Source organism: Tachysurus fulvidraco, chromosome 23 (assembly GCF_022655615.1).
Source record: "Tachysurus fulvidraco isolate hzauxx_2018 chromosome 23, HZAU_PFXX_2.0, whole genome shotgun sequence".
Taxonomy (NCBI): Eukaryota; Metazoa; Chordata; class Actinopteri; order Siluriformes; family Bagridae; genus Tachysurus; species Tachysurus fulvidraco.
In genome coordinates this window covers 8,606,799-8,631,573 of record NC_062540.1, presented here as the reverse complement: position 1 = coordinate 8,631,573, position 24,775 = coordinate 8,606,799, and the positions used below count along the sequence as shown (strand labels likewise).

The 24,775-nt window shown below is 38.2% G+C and overlaps 2 protein-coding genes across 4 annotated transcripts in view; one reads left to right on the top strand and one right to left on the bottom strand.

The window, feature by feature from the left end:
* Positions 1-408: 408 nt before the first annotated feature.
* Positions 409-7,922, bottom strand: zgc:171775 (STKc_p38 domain-containing protein). The gene is given in 11 exon segments (XM_047806772.1): positions 409-686; positions 799-972; positions 1,922-2,000; positions 2,160-2,239; positions 3,554-3,625; positions 4,126-4,240; positions 4,363-4,410; positions 5,242-5,271; positions 5,406-5,517; positions 6,542-6,763; positions 7,680-7,922. Coding segments are annotated over 11 exon segments (1,128 nt in total). The 5' UTR covers positions 7,814-7,922; the 3' UTR covers positions 409-624.
* Positions 7,923-11,303: 3,381 nt separating this feature from the next.
* Positions 11,304-24,775, top strand: part of plxnb1a (plexin b1a) — a 61,465-nt gene continuing 47,993 nt past the window's right edge. For 2 of the 3 annotated variants that reach the window (XM_047807416.1, XM_027145267.2), the window contains exon 1: positions 11,304-11,626. The gene's annotated coding sequence lies outside the window, so the exon portion shown is untranslated. The remainder of the gene's footprint in view (positions 11,627-24,775) is intronic. The other variant, XM_047807417.1, reaches the window with a different exon arrangement.

Genomic DNA, 24,775 nt, shown 5'->3' with positions numbered 1-24,775 from the left:
GCAGCTGTATGAGAGAAGAGTCACAGATTCATCAGAATCACAAACACGTGGCCTAATGGTTAGAGAGTCTGACTCCTAACTCTAAGGTTGTGGGTTCGGCTCTCGGGCCGGCCAAGACTGAGGTGCCCTTGAGCAAGGCACCGAACCCCCCAACTGCTCCCCGGGCGACGCAGCATAAATGGCTGCCCACTGCTCTGGGTGTGTGTTCACGGTGTGTTTGTGTTCACTGCTGTGTGTGTGCACTTTGGATGGTTTAAATGCAGAGAACATATTCTGAGTATGGGTCACTGTACTTAGCTGTATGTCACATCACTCACTCATGAAATTCTAATGCCTTCTTCTGCTGTGTACAATTTTATTCAAATTGTATTCTAATAATGTTTAATAATGTTTTCCTTTCAATGAATATTCAGTGGTTAATTTTTATTAACATAACTACAAATACTTGGAAAACAACAGCATAAAACGTGGTATTCATGTGAAATGAAAAGAGAAAAATGTAACCTTCGAGCTGGCTGTGTAAATAAACGGCGTTCCTCTCACTGCTGGTGTGTTGGATAACACTATCATGTAGCTTAATCAGTAGTAACTTTATTGCAGTATATTCCCAGTTCTGATGAGGTGTTATATTGCAGTTTGTCTAGGATTGTCTGGGTCAAATGTCATGATCTCCATGTGTATAAGGCCTGGAAAAAAGAAAACAACTTTATATCAATATTATTATTCTTGAAGGTATTATTTCATTACGTGATTGTTGCAGCCTGTGTGTATATATGTGTGTGTGTGTGTGTGTCTCACTCTTCCACTCGCTAACAGCCAGCTCCAGGCTCTCAAATGAGTCGTCATAAGGGGGAGACTCGGCTTCGTTTTCCGGGTCATGGTAGTCAGAGAGGTAGGGGTGAGACAGACCGTCTTTAGCTGTCAGTCTGGCTTCTGGGTCCAACATCAGAATCTTCTCAAGCAGATTCACAGCTTAACATATCAAACATGTTACATTAGGACTATGCACAGCCCTACAACTAAGGACATAATTAAAAGCTCATTTTATACACACAGCATGCAGCTTAAGCAGTAAATATGTACATGGTAACGCCTTCCTTTAAGATTTTAGAGAATTAAACAAATATATATTTGTGATATATTTGAAGGAGTTGGAGATTTTCCAGATTCAGACAAAGCCCTCTTCGATTCTTGTGAGTCAAACATAAATACAGCATTCATAGGAAGTGATTAGATCTCGGTTTTCATTAGTAGAAATATTCTCTTCTTGCAAATTCACCGAATTGATTTTTCTGCAAAAAAGCAAGCTGCATTGTGAGTTTTAGGAGTAGCTGCCACAAAACAAACCAATTTTTAGCTGCAACATTCACAAAAAAAAAACAACAACACTGCAACAGATACATTAACACGTTAAAACATGGAACATGAAATAAATTGTGTTCATTCATATAAATTCATTAACATGGAACATAATCTGCTGAAGTAATCAATGTTAGTATATCAAACAGGTGGCACCATCATTTTGCTAATTAAACAAACATCCATTATATACTTGTGTTAAAATTCATTTCCATTACCCATGGTTGTTCCAGGTTAACTACTGTAGAAAACAATGTTAGTTAAACGACCCTTGCTTTCCTCATATAATCCTATCACTAGAGGTTGCCTTATCACTCAGTAATAAACTAAATCCACAATTCCCAACCTCCCAGTACAATCAGTCATGAGTCTGAGATTTCTACTTCATTTGTTTGTGCTCCATCTAGTGTATAAAGAATGATAAGTCAGTACAAGTGATAATGTCAATGACGGCAAATGACTAGCTTTCCCTCACAGTACTTTGTTGTTCCATTCAAAATTTCCCTTCATCCTCACATTTATACAGTTCTGTGTAATGGAGCTAATTATTGCAGAGACAGACCGTTGGGATCCATGGATGGGAAGATGTCTCTGAATACTTTCTTTTTCTGGACTGGGAGAGACTGTACGTAAGCTCTTGCCTGCAAGCAGATAAGTAATTACATTTTTAGTTTTAAAAAAAAGACCAGAGCAGAGCAGACCACTACAGTATAGCTTTAACATCATGAAATCAAACTTTGAAATAAAATTAGCCTTAAAAAACATTATTGGTGATTGAATTAAGTTTAATGGATTCCTACATCTTTGCTCTGCATTTTCTGCACCAGTGATAAGTGTGGTGTTCCTGTTAGACGGAGGATCATGTTCAGCTGGTCCATACCTAGATAACAGGATTAAGGAACCTGCAGACAGGGTTGAGAATGGGGAAATGTATGGAAATAGAGCTTTGCCCCCTATGGACACCTGGCATGGCTGGAATTTGAACTCATGACCTTCCGATAAGGAATCCAACAGCTGACCTAATGAGGTATCCATGACTCACACTAGTGTTGCTTGGGGAATTTGGTTCTCTCAGTTCTACCTGGTTTGTTAAAATTCTTGTTATTAGTGTCTTTTTATTGAAAAATGTAATCTTTAATTTGAACTTATTAACTTCCCAAACACTTTGGCAGCCGGTCCCTGATTACAAACGAATAGATTACGCATATACATACTTCAATTTCATGTAATTACCTATTTATAACATGAGAAAAGAACACTAAGCCATCAAAGTCTCAGACAATGTTCTGCAAGATGGAAAGTTTTTTTCATAGCTGCATTTTTTAAACTGGCCCCTTAATGCAAAGCGTGCTGAAGTACACATGATGTCCAAAAAGTCAAGACCTAATGAGAATAAAACTACATATGCTTCATTTTGTATATGTTATTCACAACATATGCTTTGCATGCTCAGTATTAAGCTCTGTGCATTTGCTCATCTACTGTATCATGTTTTGGGGATTCTGCTCAGAGCATATTTGCAGTTTTCTGACGATACCATGTCTGAACACCAGTGGGACTTTGTCTTGTGCCATGTGTTTTGTTGCTGTTGTTTGATCACGTGTTTGCCCAGTACTATACTTTTCCCATCCCCACCTCTGCACACTTGTTCCTCATGTCTTCCCAATTACCTTCCCTATTTATTCCTGTGGTCCTGCGTCTGGTTTTTTGCTGTGTCATTGTCGTTGCATGCCTCCGATTTCTTGGATTTCTTCTCTATTTTATGTTCTTGTTTTTGGCTTTATTGTACCTTGTTTATTTTGTAGGGAGATTTTTTTTAGTATTTTTTCTTCCCTAATGTTTCCCTGTGTTTGGTCAGTCTAGTTTCTTTTTGTTTGCTGCCATCCCTGCATTTGAGACTGATTTTCCACTCCCCAGAGGCACACAATTTCTGACACCATTACTCAAAGAAAATTTTGGTTTTGGTTAAAAACAAATGATCATAAAATCATCTCATGATTTTGACTGTTTTCCAGAATTCAGAATACAGTGGATTTTTCCAGACCACTACACACAGTACTGTTCCCACACTGCTGAATGAATTAGGTTTTAGGAAACGACCTGCACTGAAAATATGCTCATCCTAATAATTTGGTATGCAGAACAAATACAAAAGTGTTTAACGAGAACAAATATAAAGGGAAAGAAAGGATACTGTCATTTCCTGGGAAAAGCACCTCACCGGTGATCATCTCCACCAGGATGCAACCAGCAGACCATATGTCCACTGCACAGAGAACAGAATTCAGGTCACTTGGGAAATTATAGATGTCAAAAACTAGTTTGTATTATTTTTACTGCATGATGCAAGACAGTAATGTTATCTTATCAAGACTACTGTGTGTTAAAAACCACTCACTTCTAGACCAGATTAAAAGAGAAACTTCCCAGAAATAATCTCCTATACTTATATTTACATTTACAGCATTTGGCAGACGCCCTTATCCAGAGCGATGTACATAAGTGTTTAAATCTCTATCATTGGATACATTAATGCTGGTTCACTAGGTTACATTCTTAAGATACCATGAGTTTAAAACATTATTCAAAGTTACAATGAAAAAGTTTCAAAGTTTTTTTTTGTTTTTTAGTTTTTTTTTAATAAATGCAAAAGATAGGGAAAGAAGTGCTAGTTGAAGTGTTTCCTGAATAAGTAGGTCTTCAACCGCTGTTATATACTCCTACACTATATTTTGAGAATTAACAATTAAGAAGACTAAAAGTCACCTGTCTGAGTATAATGCATCCAGTTGAAAATGATTTCAGGGGCTCTGTACCACCGTGTCACAACATAGCCAGTCATCTCCATCTCTGCATGTCTTGCCAAGCCAAAGTCCAATATCTGGGATTGTGTGTATAGATAAGTATTCAGGAGAGAAAGAGTGAGAAATCTTTAGCTCAAGAGACATTTATTCAACTATTAAAAATATCCTGAGATGCATCTTTCCACAAGATGTCACTTACCTTTAACTCACAGTTTTCATTAACAGCAAGGTTGTTTGGCTTCAGATCCTAATGAAGAAGATCATAAATCTTATCTTAAAACTCAAAATACCGGGTATCCCACTGAACTGAAGTGAACTAAAATTAAGGTTCATTTAACTATGATTTTCTGCAGTAGTCCACTTGGATGTCATAAACTCAAAGATTAATAAGCCATACGTGTTGACAACTATAGTATAAGACACAACAGGGCATGATGTTGTAGGAAAATAACCAAAGCTAAGTTATGTGGCATTAATGTAACCACTGATTTGTTTTACAGATGCCACTACTGTTTCAGTCTACTACTGTTTTCTGGCTTGACCCATCCAGGGTCTCCAACATGGATCATCCGACCTGCATATTTTTGTTCGGCTGCTCTCCTTGACTTAAGCCTCTCAATTTGTCTGGGCTTGGGGCCGCCACACAGAGGTATACAGGGCACTACTGTACAGTTAATTACATTCACAGCATCTAGCAGCTTATATTTTTTTCTCATTGTATACAACTGAGGGTTAAGGGTCTTACTCAGGGCCCAGCAGTGACAACTTGCTGGATTCAAACTTAAACCCTCCCAACAGTCCAACACCTTTACCACTAAGCTACCACATCCTCACATTAATAACTGAAAATGAATCAACAGCTTCTGATCAGGAGGAGTCGAGATTGCAACAGAGCTGTGCTATAAATTCACTTTAATAACATCACTACAGTCTCCATGTGGTAGTATTCTGTGTTGTAAACAGAATAGCTCTTATGTATAAGATTGTTTACGCTTAAAAATGGATGAGTTCAATAAATTTCCCAATCCTAGTAATCAGTAATGGCAGATGTGTTGTATGTGAGCTGTGTTATTCATACCCGGTGTATGATCCCAGCAGAATGGATGTACTAAAGAAAAAGAATTTCAGTGATTATTAGCAAGCTGTTAGTTAAAAACAGAGAAAGACTGCAAACATTTTGATGTTTTCTTTGCTATAGTGAACAGTGGAATAATAAAAATACAAAAAGGAATGAGCCCAGACCTTTAGCCCTCTGAGTAACTGGTAGAACAAATACACAATGACTTTTTCAGTGAGCCTCCTCCTCTTCAATATGTGCCCAAGATCCTGAGCCACAAATGGCATTACCAAGTAACTGTATGGCACACACACACACACACACACACACACATGCACACACACACACACACACACACACACACACACACACACACACACAAAAACGTACATATACACACAACACTGCATTACTTGGCAAAACGGATGTGGACACCAAAAAAAAAATCACACATGCATTCTTCTCAGACATTCCATTAACGTGTGGGGATTTGCCCACATTTACATTTACCGCATTGACAGACACTCTAATCCAGAGGAACTTACAGTTTATCTCATTTTTATACAAATGCACACTTGGCGATTAAAGGCCTTGCTCAGGGTCCCAGCTGTGACCAGTCTGGTGGACCTGGGATTTAAACACACAACCTTACAATGGTAATTAAACACCTTAACCACTAGGCTACCACACCTCTGTCAAGCACCTCCATCTGCAATGGTACAGCTGTTCCTATGAACGTGGTCAGTAAGTGTAGACTATTTGTACAAAAGAAACCAAAGCTGAATAGGTTTGTGGACATCATACATATTGCATGCTCACACTAGTCTCTCAGCATGTACAGCAAATGGATATGATATCTTGCACAAAGAAGTTTTTAACAATTATTTTATCTTTGTTAGGAACAAGGGTGTGTTTTCAGCATGTTGTTCACATCATATGTTTAGAATATTTGCTTCCTCTGTGTTAGAGATCTAACCAACTATGGGCTTATGCAGTGATACTGTGAATCAGGCAGCATCTTAACATCTTTGATGTTGATAATATATTCATTTAAAGAGATTAAATTTCCAGTTTGGGAATGAAAGCCAGAAAGAGATACTGTACACTGTATGTGAAGTCCTTGAGACTAATTCCATATACAATACAAGACCCAAAGTGGATTATTTACCCAACACCAAACAGGTCTGTCCAGGGAGAAAGGTTCAAGGATTTTTCAGTGCTTTCTCAAGCACTGGCTTGTAATGATGTATATTTTATGTCTTTTATGTCAGGTTAAATGTTTTAACTCTCTCTCTATCTACAGTACACATGGTCTAAACACACTGTATGTGGTTTAATCTATTCATTTTGGGTAATAACATTTTTATTACAAACCAGGCTTTGCTGTGGGCTCAATATGAATCTGTGACTCACATTGTCATGTTGGATGTGGCGTAAAAGGCGGAGTTCTCTGTAGGCCCGCTTTGCATGGATCAGAGACTGGAACGGTCTGTACAGCTTTTTAATGGCCACCTTCTCCTTCGTTTTCTGGTCAATAGCAGAGCTAGACTCACAGACACAGTGAATACAGTAAGTGCTTGGAATAATTGTTTTACCGGCATCTAAATCATCGTCTGCATGAGGGATGTCCAGGAAAGGTGAGGGAGAGATGGTTAGTGTAAGGATAGTAAGTTGGATAGTAAGTGAGCAAGAAGAAACTTTTTTTTTTCTTTTTTTTTTTCAGGGATCCTCAGCTGCACAATATAACAGTTTTGTGATAGCATGTATTCCACAAGACTAAGCTAACATGTTAATTAAAAAATTCAATCTTTCAATGACAGTGAGGGAATCAGAGCATGTCCTGTTGTCACACCTGGAAGATTAGTGTTTTATATGTATATATTTACATCTGAACATGTTTTAGGTTTTTTAAATGTTTATGATGATGACAGGCACCGTTTGGTGACGTTATCCAAGCCCCACTGTCTACTTGCTGAAACTTGTTGCCCCTCTGGTATGCGACACAAGACATAAGCCTAGTTATTTCCTACAACTTAAAAAAACTAGCGTTCTCATATCAGACGGCTTTATCGTTTTCCTCCTAACAAAGTGAAAAGACATGCAGGCTAAGAGGGAAAATCACTGTCTAAACAGATTAAACAATACCTACAGCTATAATATTGTGTATAGCTTACAGAGCCATTTTTGTTTATATAACTGTTATATATGCTTTTAACATTTTGATATATAATTATAATAGGATTATAAATGCTTATAATAGTATTATATAATTATAAGAATTATTATTGAAGATTATTACAGAATTGTTATAGAAGATGATTATAGAATTGTTATAGAATTCTAAGTGCTTATAATTCTATGCATTAAACAACACAATAATCTACAGTAGTTAGTGTGAAGTATGTACACATGTTGTAAAGCTAAACTGTCAGTGTTGTTAGATTAAATATTCCCCTTACCATACTGTCCCATATGCCCCGGAGCCCACAGGGTTTAATGTTGTGTATCGCTCCGGAATTTCCCATGCAGTTTTTTGGACCTCAAGCCGGTGGAAGCCCGATCTTAGAGGGGAAGCCATGAAAGGGGAAGCCATGAAATAACAATATGGTAGTGTGCTTGCTCCCAGTAAGCGCACGCGCTCAGTGCTGTTTGCGCTGTTTGCTGTTTGAGGCCCTCGAGCTCGGAGACACGCCCACTTCAGAGCTCACCTTAGTATAGTCACGTGGTTTCATTTACAATCCCAAACCACTCCCTATTTCCTACACAGGTGCCCTACAGGAGGTCTGGAAATACCTGGGTTCAATGTTCAATATGAAGCCATTAAAAATTCAACCTATAGTTCATTCATTATGAGGTTTGAGGAATGGGTTTAGTGCATTTCTGCAGGACTGTCAAGTGTCACGCATTTCGGTCTTTTGTCACGTTCTCCTGCCACACATCGTATTTCTCACGCAGAAAATGTTTTGACTATTTATCATATATTTAATATTTAGAATGTCACTCTTTCCTGCCTTCAAAAACTGAAAGCCCTGTTTCTGCCTCTGCCCTGTGAACAGTTTGCATGTTCTCCATCTGATTCTGTTTCCCTTCAGTCACTACAGTTTCCTCCCCCAGTGCAGAGTAATAGGCTGTTTGGCATCCTTAAATTATAGTGTTGGCACCCTGCACATCCTGACAGACAGACAGACAGACAGACAGATAGATAGATAGATAGATAGATAGATAGATAGATAGATAGATAGATAGATAGATAGATAGATAGATAGATAGATAGATAGATAGATAGATAGATAGATAGATATGTATTTAGTAGTAATTGCTGGAAGCAATAATCAGACACATGTGATTGAGAAAAAGTATTTATATATAAACTGTTGTGAAATTTCCCATTTTCTTTCACAATTCTGAACTTTGCCAATATTATCTTTAGTGATACTGCGTACATGGAAAGGAAAAAGTGTATGTTCTTCACACTTCAGTGTTATCCCAAATACTGCAGATAAGTGCTGCTGCCCCCAGGGTGTACAAAATATCAGATGAATCCTGCAGGAATAAATGGAGCCTGTTATGAAGTGTCAGTGTGTAGATTTCACATAGCTACAGATCAGATGTGCAAGTTTAAACTTGTCTTTTGACTTTCTGTACTCACTTCATTCCATCTTTATTTGTTATTCAAGGATCACAATTTACAGCTACAAATGTGTACAAAAATATTCAAAATTTATCAACTTCTAATAAATAAGATCATTTTTATCATAAATATGAAATATTAAATATGAAAGCTTTTTATTATTGAAGATGATTTTTAAAGAAAAAATTAAGGAGAAAAAAAATCATTACAGGGATAAAAAATAATTATTTTGTATATGTACATGGGGCTTTTTGTGGATTTCACTAAAAACACTATTTACTGTACTACCATCTACTGGCGAGTAAGTGTAAGTGCATCCAAAGACATGAACATGAAGTGTCCCCGATTCAGGTGAGCAGATTCTCCCAGAGTTCTGTTGAGTCCGTGGAAAGACTCTAGCAGGTAAATAAAATATGCTTATAAACATTAAAGGAACCCTATAACTGTCGTTACAAATATTGTCTTTCTGTAATAGCAAATGTATCCAATAATGTTGTATCTAATATCCAAGTTACAGTATTAACAATAGAATGGTAAATTTGATAAATAAATAAATAAATAAATAAATAAATAAATAAATAAATGTTGAAAATCTTTATCGTTTATTTATATCTGGAATCTTTTTTATGTTATTGATATAATTGGGGCCAAGTCGCATGCAACATGCAAAATGTTCAGCATGTTAATAATTAAAAAGATATGTTTTAAAAATTGCATTTTCTATTTTATTTAGTACTGACCTGAATACTTGGTATATACTGTTCAGATATAGTCCACAAGGCACAGTAATAACTGAACAAATGAACCAGTTCTAATGTTTATATATGCTTGCTTCTTACTGTTTGTTGTTAAGTGGATGATCAATGACTGCAAACTGTAAAAAACGTAAAATACTAAATCCATGATGTCCCTAGATATGTCACTGTAGATCAGAACATCTGCCACATGCATATTAGCATTTTTTCCTTCAAGAAAATACTTGCAGGGACTTTGGTTTTCTCCCCAGTCCTTATGTGTTTTTCCTGATTGGTATCTCTAAATTGTCTGAAGTCTGAAGTATGTGAAAGTGTGTGTGTGTGTGTGTGTGTGTGTGTGTGTGTGTGTGTGTGTGTGTGTGTGTGTGTGTGTGTGTGTGTGTGTGTGTGTGTGTGAGTGTGTGATTGTGCCCTGTGATAGTTTGACATCTCTCCAGAGTGTCCCCTGCCTTGTGCCCTGATTCCCATGGGGTAGACCTCTGGCTTTGTTCAATCCTGCATAGGATAAGCATTATAAAAATTGATGGATAGACAGATATATGGATGAATGGATGCATGGATCATTGCACTTCATCATTTAAGGTGTTTCTGATGTTGTGAACTGAAGTCTATAAGCTACTCCTGGGACCTTCAACAGGACCTCCTGAATGCTGTTGTTTGGATGCTATTATATGCCCAGGGTATATAATATGTTTTAATGGGATCAATATACTGCAGTAAAAACAGATTACTCAGTTGGTCTTTCACAAGTATTTAGACATTTCAAAGGATTGATTATTTTTAATCACCGGATGATAATTTGCATATAACACATGGTGGGAAATCAGCTTTTGAATATTTGTCAATTATTTTTTCTATTTGTGTTTATGAAATTACCAACCAAGTATCATTTACAGAAATCATATCCTAATCCCAACATCATTATAGCACAACATGAGGTACCTTAATGTAATCTCGCATCTCGCTTTATAAATGTGTACTATAAAATGACTGTGTGCATATTGTGTTTGTGGAAAATAATATATTGTGGAGTTAAGTTTGGAGTGCTGAGACCAGGTATAATGCTCTAGGAAGAATAAATAAGAGGGATTTTTTGGGATTTTTAACATGCACATGTCAGGGTAAAAAGGGATTGGTTGTATTTTTATGTGAAGTGTACAGAGCAGGGCAGACGGACATCATTGATTTTTCTTCCTGCAGAAGGTACAAAGTTCTGTGAGAAATTGCCCCCATATACAGACACACCCAGTGACACCCTTCTCACACACTGATGGCCTTGATGAATACACACCAACCCACATACCACTCGGCTAACACACACAGACACACACACAGACACACACACAGACACACACACACACACACACACACACACACAGACACACACACACACACACACACACACACACACACACACACACACACACACACAAATTCCTTCCGTGTAATTGTTATCTCTCAGTGTTTTACCCTGACTAAATAAGTTTGAATAAATCTTTCAGGTGTAATAGCTACAACAACAAAAAAAGCTTGAGATCCATGATAAACGTTGTAAAAATAATATCCTATGCTAATTTTTTTCACAGTTGTTTTCATATTGTTATTGCATCCTGACACGTTTTTTAAACTTTTACCTTTTGAGGAGAGAAAATAATAGCCCTAAACTGCATCATTTCACCTCACTGACCGCAGGGTGGCAGTGGCGGACACAATAACGGTGCTGTGATCATAAGGATGATGATCGCTTCTCTCCCCGTTATTCACATCATCCCTTTTACCAGGAGGAGACCATGCACACAGCAGACCTTCAGCATATCTAAACCACGCATAGTGACTTTAGACGCATGCAGTAATAAAGTGAGCTGTACAGTGAGCGCGCGCTCTTTTCCAACAGTGAGCGCGTGCTCTGTTTCCAACATTTCCACACTCAGTTGTCAGGATTAGTTTGGATTAAACAGGGAGGAAAACCTCCTACAAGCGGCTAAGTGGAGACTTAGGACTTCTGCTTCGAGATGTAAGGGTAAGTATTTCTTTAAGCTTTAAGGTTTTATTACAATAACAGAGATTGGGAGCGTTCATAGCGGTTACATGGTTACATTGAAGCTGACAGTTAAACAACGCCCCAATGTTACTGTTTGTCGTAAATATGACAATCACTAGGCTGTGATTTACGACCTCATTATTCTTTCTCAGCCCACTAAACTCTTACAAAATAACATTAACGTTCACACTTTGTAGAGCAGTGACACCTTGCACAGTTTTAGGTTTATATTGCTGTTTTTGTTTTGTTTTGTTTTGTCTTTTTGTTTGTTTGTTTTGTATTTTGTTTTGTTTTGTTTTGTGTTTTGTTTTGTTTTGTTTTGTTTTATCATCCCAAACCAATGCATCAAGCCTCCTTTGCATTTCCTTGTTCATTGTGTAATATTTACAATTAGAATTACTTGCAGTTTAATGTCTCACACACACCATCCTATGTCTTGCACCTGTAACTGTGTGAATGAATGAAGCTTATTGATAAAAGATTGATGGGCTTTATGGAGAAAGTGCTTCAAATGCTGCATGAAGTCAATTTCATTTAGAGGCTCGAGGTCTCATTACAGCTCAAATGGCACATCGTTTATTGCTCAAACTTCATTTCTCCTGCTGTCACTTGGTGAAATTGGACAATGAGTGTTCACACCCATCACTTCAGTGTGTAATGGATATGCATGTTCAGCTGCATTGGCTGTGTGTGTGTGTGTGTGTGTGTGTGTGTGTGTGTGTGTGTGTGTGTGTGTGTGTGTGTGTGTGTGTGTGTGTGTGGTGCCATTTGCTCCCCTCACTTACAGAGGACTTAAATGTAGTAGAAGCACACACATTTAACTCATCCCTGTCCTGTAAGCAGCACAGCACTAGTGCTCATCTGAATGTGGATTATAGAGTGGTTTATTATAAGGCCTTTAATATATTATATTATCTCTATTATATCCATTATCATATAGGCTTTTTGACTTTTGCTTGGTTTTATCTTTTGTCTATGATTATGCCAGTGGAGTAATATTGTATACAGTATGAATATGAATAAATGTTTGATTAGCCAAGAGGGGAAAATAATTCATTCATTCATTCATTCATTCATTCATTCATTCATTCATTCATTCCTCTTCAATAACCACTTGATCCTGGTCAGGGTTTTTGTAGATTCAGAATGTATTCCTTATCAGGTTGTATTAGAAAACACTAACGCTGTGTCAATTCTTAATGAGTTTTGTTAAGCCTGAGCCGCTGTGGTTGAGGGATCAATTCTGGCATCTGCCCTTTGTGTGTGTGTGAGTGTGGAGTTTGCATTTTTTCCCCATGCTTTGAAGGCTTACTCTGAATACTTCTTTTCTTCTCCAGAAACTTGATTCTGAGTCGGTACTGAACTTACATTTACAGCATTTGGCAGATGCCCTTATCCAGAGCGACTTATGTTATCTCATTTTTATAGAGCTGAGCAATTGAGGGTTAAGGGCCTTGCTCAGGGGACCAACAGTGGAAGCTTGGTGGACCTGGGGTCGACCTCACAACCTTCCAGTTGGTAGCCCAACACCTTATCCACTAGGCTACCATATGCCCATGAACCGGTACCACATGAATTTGTAAAAATGTGACCCCGCAGTACTGGTAGTACCTGATTATGGACTTAATTTGGTACTCACTGATTAGTTGCTGCTTTCAAATGGTCTTGTCTTTAGTTGTGGTTTGTGGTCTAAAGATCATCAGAGGTTTCTGTTTACATGTTTTATAGTGTTGCGCATCGTAACCGATCACTAAGAGTTCTGTTAAGAGCACGAACGCTGTGGCTAGCCGGAGTTTTTGTTTAGTGTGAGCTCACCGTTTGAGTTCCGAATGGTCATGAATTCTCTCAATATAACCAAAAATGTGCAGACATGACATGATTAAGATATTCATTGAGCTTCTTTAATTATATCTGGAGTTTTTGCAAGAATGTTGTGAACTCAGTGAGATTGTGCTGAACTGAAGTGATTATAAACAGAGTTCTCTTTGCATATCCAAATAACTTTGAACCACAGGTGTGGACCAGGGGTGCAGTGTTGGTTATTGTGCTGAGGGGCCCAGCACTTGCTTCTGTGAACATTTGGTGTGATGCCGCTGGTCCAGGGACCTTGGGATAAGCTCCTGGCTCCTGACCATCTGTACGATAAGCAGTACAGAAACTGGATGGATGGATGGATGGATAATTTACTTTGGTAGAATGCAATTTAAGGCTGATGGTAGTCAACTTGTCAGTCAGAACATAGTGTGAAGATCAATTCTTAAATGCCTGTTCGTCTCTGGTATGTGTATTTGTACTTGCTCTACCTATTACAGTATGTATTCTGTTATACCATCTCATTTGTGCTCTCTGAAATGTTATTTTTAGCTGACAAGCTCATATCTAGCTGACTAATTCCTTACTATTCGTGTAAGTAATGTAGCGTATGTAGCAGGACTTCTTTCTGGGGTTCTGGGGTTATGATGTATATATATGAAACTATACAACACATGTGAACCAAAACTCCTGTCCAATTGCACTGCCTGCTCAGTCGCAATGCTTTTGATTTTTTTTTTTCAGTTACCTCTTTTTAATTATGTACATTTTTCATTCTGAACAAAAAGTAGCCTCTGTGCATGGCAGCTGTCTTGGAACTGAGAGGATGGCATGGTTTGTAAGTTCGGTTTAAACAATGCCCAAGTAATCCAATTGTGTTCCAGCTCTGTGCTGGTTTTGATGTGCTGTGCTGATAAAAATCACTTTGCTGTGAGAGTGAGGTTATGAGAGATTGGGGTGCGGTTTCAATTTAGAGACAGCAGCTGTTGTGTATGCATGGAAAAGTGTTTTGCTGTGACAAAGACATCAGTTGAGGTCGTGCTCTCATATCAACACACTGGGTTCTGGTGTCAGATTTGACATTAACAATTCCCTCCTCTGTTGATCCAGATAATAATGAGCCATGAAAAGTACATTTTGAGGCTTAAAAGGCTTTTGTGATTCAGAGAAACCCAAAGGTTTGTGAGGTTTTGCATGGCAAATGATTTTCACAAACAGGGAAGCTTAAATGTTTGGCAATCAAATAAAAGATTTCAAAGGAGTATTTGATTATTCAAACTCAAAGGGAAGGTGTACAAGACAGTAGTGAGACCAGCTGTGCTGTATGGGTTAGAGACATGAGGCAGAGATGGAGGTAGACGAGATGAGGATGTTGAGGTTCTCTTTAGGAGTGACGAGGACGGACAGGATTAGAAAAGAGCACATCAGAAGGACAGCTCAGGTTGGCTGAGAGGATAGATTGAGATGGTTTGGACATGGTTTGGGCTATGGTTATATTGGTAGAAGGATGTTGGAGATGGAGCTGCCAGGTAAGAGGTCAAGAGGAAGACCAAAGAGGAGATATATGGATGTGTTAAATGAGGACATGAAGATAATTGGTGCAAGAATATAGGATGATGAGGCTAGAGCTCAGTGGAAACAGATGTCTCACTGTGGCGACCCCAACACGAAAAGCTGAAAGTAGAAGAAAAAGATTTGATTATTCAAACGATTGGGTGAGGATGTGCACTCCTCTTCATATTCATAGGCTTGCTAAAAAAATATCGCAACTACCTGATTAGCAATATATATTGCCCTGCTTTGATTAACAATTCATTAATTTATCCATTCATTCATTCATCGGTCGGGAAGGAGGTGGATCAGGAGCCATACCAGGAAACACCAGGCTTGCAGTGGGAATACAGCAGTCTGTCATTGGCACCACACTTTTATACCTAGCGGCAGTTTGAAGTGACCAGTTTTACTAATGAGCATGTTTATGAGAGGAACAAATGAATGTGCTGGAATCCAGCAGGGACACAGGAAGAACCCCTGAGCTATGACACAGCAATGCAAGTTTGGCCGTTTTACTAACAACCTATAAACAGAAATGCAGCCAAATTAAATTTTAATGTTCTTGCACCGACTTAGAATGAGCAGCAATGGAGATAATGATACAGATGCAGGGGTTAACGAATGATAGAGGTAACAGCTTGCCCTCTAGACAAGTGGAAGCTCTAGTCTACTCTAGATGAGTCTCATTTAGTTGCTCAGATATTGAATTAACTAGGCTAAAAGGTGGTAGCTAAGGCTAGAGCTGTGCACAATGACATGGAAGAAAGTAAGTAATAGACATTCAAGAGGCACTTTATTAGGAATACATGTACACATGCGCATTTATGGAGTTATAAAATCAGCCAATAGATTCAGTTAATATTTACATCAAACATCAGAATTGGGGGAAAGTGTAATAAGAGCCTTGGTTGTTGATACCAGATGGGCTGGTTCGAGTGTTTCAGAAATCTCCTGGGACACAAGGAGTGTCTGTAGTTTACACAGAGTGGTGCGAAAAACCTTTTTGATGAGCAAGGTTTAAGGAGAATGACCAGATTGCTGAAAGCTGACCATAAGGCTACGGTAACGCTTAATAACTTGTCATGATGAGCAGAAAAGCATCACAGAATTCACAATATATTGACGTCTCTGCTCAACACAGGTGAACCTTATATAGTGGATATAAAAAATCTAATCAACATATCACTTCTTTCAAAACATCTCTTCTTCCTCTCCGTATCAGCATACGTACGCTTGGCAACTACCAGTAAGAACCCGATACCCTGAGTGTATGTTCTGCTTGTCTCAGGCATCCAGGCTAGTGATTTCCTCTATGTCTGATGCGATTATTCAGAAGTGTGTCATGATTTTAATCTCTTGTAACATTAAAATCACATCATCTATCCCTGAGCCTCTGTCTAAATTACTCTTGCCAAATCCCTAATGATGTTGTGTAGGATGTGTGTGCTGGGTATTAGTTTGTTATCCAAAACTTTTTTCATTTGTTTTCTTCACTTGCATTATTCTCTTTTATTCTGTACAGAGCGGGTCATGTCGGTGATGCCTACCCAGGCCTGTCATGATAGATACATTTTTTGTATGACATATTGGAAATAATTGTGATTGTGACAATATTATTGTCATTTTAAGACCATTCCATGTGTGTGTGTGTGTGTGTGTGTGTGTGTGTGTGTGTGTGTGTGTGTGTGTGTGTGTGTGTGTGTGTGTGTGTGTGTGTAAGTGAGCTTGTGTGGATAACCCGATCTCCTAAGATAACACTACAATGAGTATATGATTTTGATACAATTCTATCTAATTGTGAATTCTAATTGTTTTAGTAAGTCCTGGTATTTGTTATGGAAAGTCCATATCCACATGACTTTACGTTCAAGTTCACTTCTGCATTCACATCATTTGTTGCAGAAGCAAGATTTAGTGTACATGTATGTGTACATCTGATTGTGTATAGGATGCATTTGGGATGAGCTCATTAATCTACAAAAATTCAGTTTATTGCTGAATCATTCATTCACTGTTCATATTCTACCCCCGGTTGGAGTCTCGTCGCTTGGTGGTGATGGATCTGCATGCACAGGCTGTGACCTATGGGATTACTGAGGATAGAACCACTTAGAGACTATCACACCGTCTTTGAACTGCCACTACGTCAGTCAGCTTTGTATTCGAGTCTTCATCAGCGAAGGTTTGAAGACTTCGGCAGGACAGAATTAGAATCAAGTTTACAGTATAATGAACTCAGATTCAACAGACTCAAAGTGTGTTTAATTAGCTGGTAAGACACGTCTCATTGTTCCATAGACTTGGGTGTAGGGGAGACAGGGTTTAGAACCGTCAGCTGCTGATTTGCAGCTCAGTGCCTCTCAAACAGAGAACCATGTGACTGAGGTAGATATAACTGAGTTAAAATGCTTTTCTTTCTTTTGTCACTTGTTGCTCATGTGAACAGGTGTACCACTGCAAACAAATGTGTGTTGCGTGCTGAAAGAAATGGCTTTGCACACGCACACACACACACGCACACACACTCTGTGCTACAGCATGTCATACTAAGTGGGAAATGCACTGCTAAAAATACCCGAGAGGTTTATAAGTGCACTGATTTGTACTCAATTTCATTTCCTGTTCTGTTTGAGGCAGCAGGGAGAAGAAGGTACCATTTAAACCACACATACGAATCAGGTTCAATGGCATTTATGTACTGCAGTTAGGAGAATTTTTTTGTGTGTGTGTAATGAAAGTGTATCGTTGCTTCATTCTGTGTGCTCATGTCATTATGGGTGGGGGAGATTTAATGCTTTGCCACCAAGATACTCATGGCCTATCTGAGGTATGCCAGTTATTTGAAATATGGCAGGAGTAGCAGGAGTGTAATAGGGTCACAATCTGACTTCTGACAGCTGCATCTGTTCTCAGCTTTAATCCTTTAACCAGCATGTCACGTGCCACTAGAGGGGGTTTGACCTGTGGTCCTGACTACTTTCACATACAATATATTTTGGACACATCAATGGACACAATCCACTGAGACTAGTGGTGAGTTTTCAGATTTAACCATTCAGTGACACGACGTTAAAATTGTTTAGTTAGTTGAACTGACATAAACTTTAAATTATGGTAGAATTTTTATTAATATTTTTTAAATCAGAAACAACTTTGCGGTCTCTTTGTGAGATCTAAAGGTGTGAAGGTAAACTTTTTTGGCTACCCACATGTCATGTCATGTGATTTGAGTCTAAGATGCTGGTATAATTTTGTGGTTTTAACACGTTTTGTAAATCCCCTGCTCTTGAAACGTGTCTGTCTTCCGTAAGACAAAGTATTTCGAGATGTTTGATTTGCAAATTCTTTTGGCTGTAAGGTCATCAATTGGTTAGTTTCTCATTTGCGTGTAGGACCAGGCTCACTATTGCTAGCCTCTACACTATTTGCTGCTAACCAACGCTTGCTTCTTCCATGTGATGGCAGCAACTTGTTCTCTGATAGATAAGCTCGGGTTTTGATCACGTTTGTAGAGTCAAGCGAGACATTACTCTGCTAGCGTATTTTCATGTTTTGCTATTTGAGAGGTTTCACGCTTATCAGGCTACTGAACAGAAGTTCAGGGTTCAAGCCCTAAAGCTGACAAGCTGCCACTCTTGAGCCTCAAGCAAGGGCCTTAACTCTCTATGGGGTGCTGTAACATGTCTGATCATGCTCTCTAACCCCAACTTCCTATCAAGCTGCCTTATGCAATGAAAGGAATTTCACTGTGCTGTAAAGACTAAAAACAAGTGAATCAAGTGAATCACACCTTGAATCATATCTAATGCAGTGTCATGAAATTGTGATTTCGGGCCTAAATTGGACCTTAACACCAAGATTCCTAGTTGTGTCAGATAGACTGGAAGAGCGTCTGAGTGATTGAGAGTATTCAGCTGACAGGGAGATTTTTTTTTTACAAGATTCATTTTTATAGATTATTCTATATCCAGAATTCTATAAAGTGGAAAAAGTCACTCGTCTTCAGAGATTCCATGTACAGTATTATGACTACAAAGCTCAGTGAGTTTTATTTTTTGGTACAAAAAAAGGGTAGAAACCTGAATCAAGATCTGACCTCAGGGAGGATGTGAGTATGAACCTGATTCAAACCAAAACCTCAAACACAAACCAACATCACTTAAAATAAAAGATCTGGTGATTCAGTAGACTGGTACAAAATTATAATGGGGATATTCAACTTACACAATATATTGGACGTTCAAAAGCTTAAACCTTTTCAGTACAAGAATCTAGTAAATGATCTGATTCTGCAAGATTCGATACTTTTGATGCCGTACTACTTTTCTATTTTGGCTACACGCTAATCAAGCATTGCATGGTAATTTGACTCAGATGAGTGGGACATGCACATTGCCTCCAGCAGCAGGGATGCAGTTAATGAAGAGATTCGTAGTATCAACTTGTGGAGAAATGAGATTTGAGGTTGTATTTTTTTCCTTGCTGATGAAGCTCCTGATGAGAAGTGAACAAATACAGCAAATTTAGCAGATGTTCTGAAGCCCACCACTGCAAAACAACAACCTGCTGTGAAATCTGGCAGACTGTGCAACCGTGGCTTCCATGAGCCGTCAGTCTCCAGATGAGAAAGCTGGAAGTGTTATTGAGTTTTTAATTCAGGCAGATTACTAACTTTTTCTATAAGGAACTCATGGAAGCTGTGAGTTTTCTTACTTGACTTTCTCTCACAACAAATTTCTTTGAAGCTATTTTTTTTTTACGTAAGGCGCATGAACGCTAATGTAGGTGCTGAACACATTAAACACTGTAATCTTGTATAAACTGATGTGATGCAACAGAACCGACACCCAACACAGTCTTTATGTTGATTAGCTTAATAACAGTGGTATTTAGATATGGGCTACATGTATAACTGCTGTTACTAACATTTCTGTGCAGAACCTTTAATATTAATGCTCAGGTTGTCACTAATATGTTCCTCTAACATCTATTCAGATTATTAATGTGTTATATGTAACATTTTCAGGTGTTCAGTGCTATAAGTCTGTATGCATGTGGATTTTAGCATGTAGCATTACTTAGCAGTAGTTATGTACCTGAGGCTCTAAACTTTCACTCCTTTTCCTCTTTAGTGGATATATTGAATTGTTTTTGCTGTGTGTTCTGTGTAATCTTTTGACTTATCAGCTTAGCATCCGGACTTATATCGCATTCAGCTTTCGTTCAGGTTAGTTTAGCTAGTATAAGCACCTAAATATAGCAGTGAAGCTAGGTTTGTGCTATTTCAAACCAAAGCAACTTGAAAGTATTTAGAAGTGTGGAATTTCTTTGTCTTAGGCTGGCATTTTCTGGGCATGCTGTTTTACTTTGTGCATTAACATCGAAGCTAAAAGCATTTGTGTTCATCTACTTGAGGTAAATAAAATATATTTTGGCTTCTGTCAGAAAATGTATTAATCTGTGTTGCTGTTTTTTTGTTTGTTTGTTTGTTTTTGTGATAAATAAAGCATGTTATGCTTTACATCCAGTGGATTTCTTTGTGTGTTTTACTAGATGTGTGTTTTTGTAGCATCTTGGAGTTTAAATTCCGTTTCTTGTATGTTGTATGGTGAGTATACTGTCAGGACTCAGCCCAGACTTTGGCCACATGCAATTGTTTATGTTCCTCGTCACGTGTCTGCCCTGCCTTTGTCTGCTCCTCCCGTTTCACACACCTGTTTTCCATTGTCATTACCTTTGTCTATTTAACTGTGCAGCGCGGAATCTACTGTTGTTTTGTCCTGTTGTCCTGTCTCTAGTCCGTGTCATGTTTTGTGTCTTTTTGTTATTAAACCCTGTTTATTTGGCTATCCTGCATTTGGGTCCATTTTATTCCCGCGTTCGTGACATATACGACACAAACACACTGTATGCGATTGCTTTATTCCAGCTTCCTGTTATGTAAATCATTCTGCAACAGCAACATCATAGTGCCAAACTTAAAGTGGCAGTCGATTCGTGCCATTGTGGGAGCTACTGTTTACTAGCAGCTCTTAGAGGATCCTTGAATTGTCCAGTGTTGATGGTAGGGGAAGGTGTTGAATACCCTGTATTTAGAAATGTATTCAAATTCATTTTGAGTTTTAATAAATGTGCAGGTAAAAAAAAAAACAAAGCAAGATTAAACAGAAGCTCAACAGAAAACTAAGTTCAACAATACAGACAATTTTGTGAAGTATATTATCCTATGTTGCCTAATAATGGTGTCAGATTTTGTCAGCTCTTTTCGGCAGCGCTACATTTACTCCCAACTGAACCTCAAACCCAACAGTCGCTTTCAGACATGAGTGACATGCTGAGAACTGATGAGCTGCTGAAACTGAGCATGCGTGTACTGACGAAATAAATAAAGAAATATACAAATGATTTCTGTTTCATCACTGAAGGATAAGAGGAGGATCTGAATCTCAGCAGTCTTTAGCTTTTAGCTGAGTTTGAGCTGCTGGAATGAACAAGGGAGTGAAATGTACTTTATTCAATTCATATGCTTTAAACTCATTCGATCACAAACGCAGACACTTTGTGGTAGGATGCAAATGCTGGAGTTTATACAGAAAGTCACATAAATAGGTACAGTTCAAAATAATAGGAACACATAACAGGCTTAACAATTAATCCTAGAGTCATCAGGCAAAAAACAGGGTCAAAACAGGAACAGGTCGATCAGGCTATGAATGTTAGGTACAAGGTAGGTATCTGCAGATGTGCTTGTAAACAGCGATGAACCAAATAAACACAGGTGGAAACAATTTGAAAGATGGTGACAGAGAGAGAGTGCAGGTGGCTGTTTGGAGTGAGAGTATTTGGAGGCCATGCTATTGGGTGATTTGGTTGAAAAACTATTACTATATTCAAGATAGTATTAATAATAATTATTATTATTAGAAGTAGTAGTAATAGTAGTGTATTATATTTTTAAAAACGTTTTTCCTTGTCACTGTCACCTCAGGCTTGCTCATTAGGGATAGATGTTAAGGATAAATAGTATTTTAATTTAAAACTTTCACATTTTTTATTCTTTTTCTAATTCTGCAAAGCTGCTATGAGACAATGTCAGTTGTTAAAAGTGATATACAAACACGTTGAACTGAATTAAACACTTCATTGAAAGACTTCATCCTATCACTACTCCAGTGCCTACAGTACATGCTCTGCACTTTCCCAGTATACTCGAGCATGCAGGCCAGTTTGCTGATATATTCTGAATGTTTAGTATATATTTTGTATTTGCACAGCTGTAGAGTAGATTTCAGTACAGAACTCTCCTTGACATTTTGTGTACATGACAAATAAACTTCATTCCCTGTACATTATCCTTGGAAGCGTTGGCCTCGTTTTTTTTTTTTTGAGTATGCTCTCATGTTCTCCTTGAACTTTTCAAGATGAGCATTAAGAAACTGGACTTTCTGAGACATCCTGCACCCCTCGGTCCACTGTGCTGTAGTTTTTCACCAGAGTCTCAGCCAGCTTTGTGTTTGTCCTGAACCACTGTGACAAAGCTGCTTTATTCTTCTTAGTGAGCTCCTTGGGGAATTCCTTGCACTTCAGGATCTTCTGTATCTTTGGCCTGCGGTGGACGCCAGCTTTGAATTCTTGAAGAAACTCCTTATTCAGGGCTGTGTTTCATAAGATCTAGTTTTCATAAGAGTGGTGGTGTCACACCTTCAGCGGTCTCTGATGATTTCCCAGCTGTACTCATCATACTTCACTGTGTCCAGCAATGTCTTTCTGCTGTTGGAATCCTGTTTGAGGTACAGTAAGTATGCCAGGGGAAGTGACAGGTGCTTGTTCTTGTTGTGGAGCTTTAAGGTTGCTGGACAAGCTGTCAATGAACAGGCATCATTCCGCTAGCCTTGTGCAGACTGAATGCATTGTACCAGAAGCAGAGCCTGAAAAATAAATGCTAAGTTTGCCAGTTTTCTTAAAGTCCCGCTCACAAAAGTAAAGTTTGAGGGTATTGGCAACCATTTTTTGAGGCCCAAGTCATTAGACACTTATAACACTTATTACCCAGGGAATTTTGTTACATATTGAGGTACTGAAATAATTGAAATACATCTATCCACCTTGTACCTCGGAAGTGTCACGTATCATACAAGATAACTGCTTAACATTTCTAGCCTCTGGTGTTTATAGTCAAATTAGTGTATGTTTCTTTCTTATAAAGTGATGTTAAAGTTGGAAAAATGACATAGTGATTACGTTTCACATCAGTCTTTTCAACTGAATTGAACTGAATTCAATTCAAATATATTTGTTTAGGGTTTTTAGCAAGCCAGAGGTGACAAAGACAGAGAAAACCTCCATGAGGCAATATTAGGAAGAAACGTGAAGCCATCCTCATCTGGATGACACCAGATAGTGCGATTATAAAGCATTCCTCGGCTATATCTGTGCACAAAGAAGTGCAGTCACGTAACCAGGATATTCATTCTAGTTATAACATGAAGTCTTATCTATTTGAAGTTGTTCACTGCCATTGACAGGGTCTGTAAGTGCTACTATTCAAAGCAACCCTATGTTTCTGCAGGCTGTTTTTCACAGTGCTTCCAAGTTTAATGACTGGGTAGATGACATGTATCTATGGCCCAAGGTTAGCTACGCTGATATTATTAATTAGTTTGTTACTCTCAGGCTGAAGTTCAGACGACTTATTGTCCACAAAATAATATGAGCACACATATTTTACCTTTAACGCTGCAAGCCATGCTCCGGCTTGCATACAGCGCCAGATACAGACGTTGTTTTCAGGTATTCTGGCACAAAAAACAGGTATTTTTATTTCTGTTTAATTAAATCAGTTGCTGTCTTTGGCCATTTGTACTAAGGGTTCCTACTGTGTAGAGACTGGAACAAGACGACAGAACCATGGAAGGTAGAATCCATCATAGCAGAATTTGTTGGTTTTTCAAGGAATTCACATACTGTATAGCCGTGAATCTAGAAATAAAAAGATACTTGATCTAAATTTTTAAAATGGATTTGGAAAAGCCAAAAAAAAAAAAATAATAATCTGTGTGTTATTTAGGAAAATCCACGTATGGTCATAAGATGATGTATGTAATTTTTAGGAAAATTAACAAATTAGTTAAATGAATACAAATTAATTAAAGGCTTGGCAAAAAAAAGGTGAGCCACCAATAAACTGTACAGAAGTGAAGACGGAGCAGAAACAAAAGCACATGGTAAATGTAAACAAAAGCACATGACCTGATCTCAGCACAAAACAACATGAAGGCAGCGGCAGTCTGACTCACAACCGCATCGCACGCTGACAGGAGAATTTGTGACATTAGCTCGCTAATCGGACAAGTGACAGTTACCCTGCGCTGCTCAGGCTCATGTTCTGTGTGCTTCAATCCCTAATCAACTAGGCTGAAAGTGCAAGCTCCAGGGACAACATATTACAAAATAATGTCAGATTTAAGAATAAATGTGCTGTATAGTTTGCATAAAAATATTACCATTCTCAGCAAAAAGCTCAAATTACGTTGGACGTAAAACTGTGTTAATGTTACTCAATTCAGTCACATGGAACCTATATACAGATTTATGCGTAAACCACTAATACTAATACTAATACTAACTAATAAACCCAAACTTGACTGATTTCAGATCATATCATTAGCACACTTTGCTGCTCTTTTGTATCTGGAATATCCTGTTGAAATTAATTAGCTTATTTTTATCACGTGTACAGCATTTTCCTGACTCCCTTAGCAG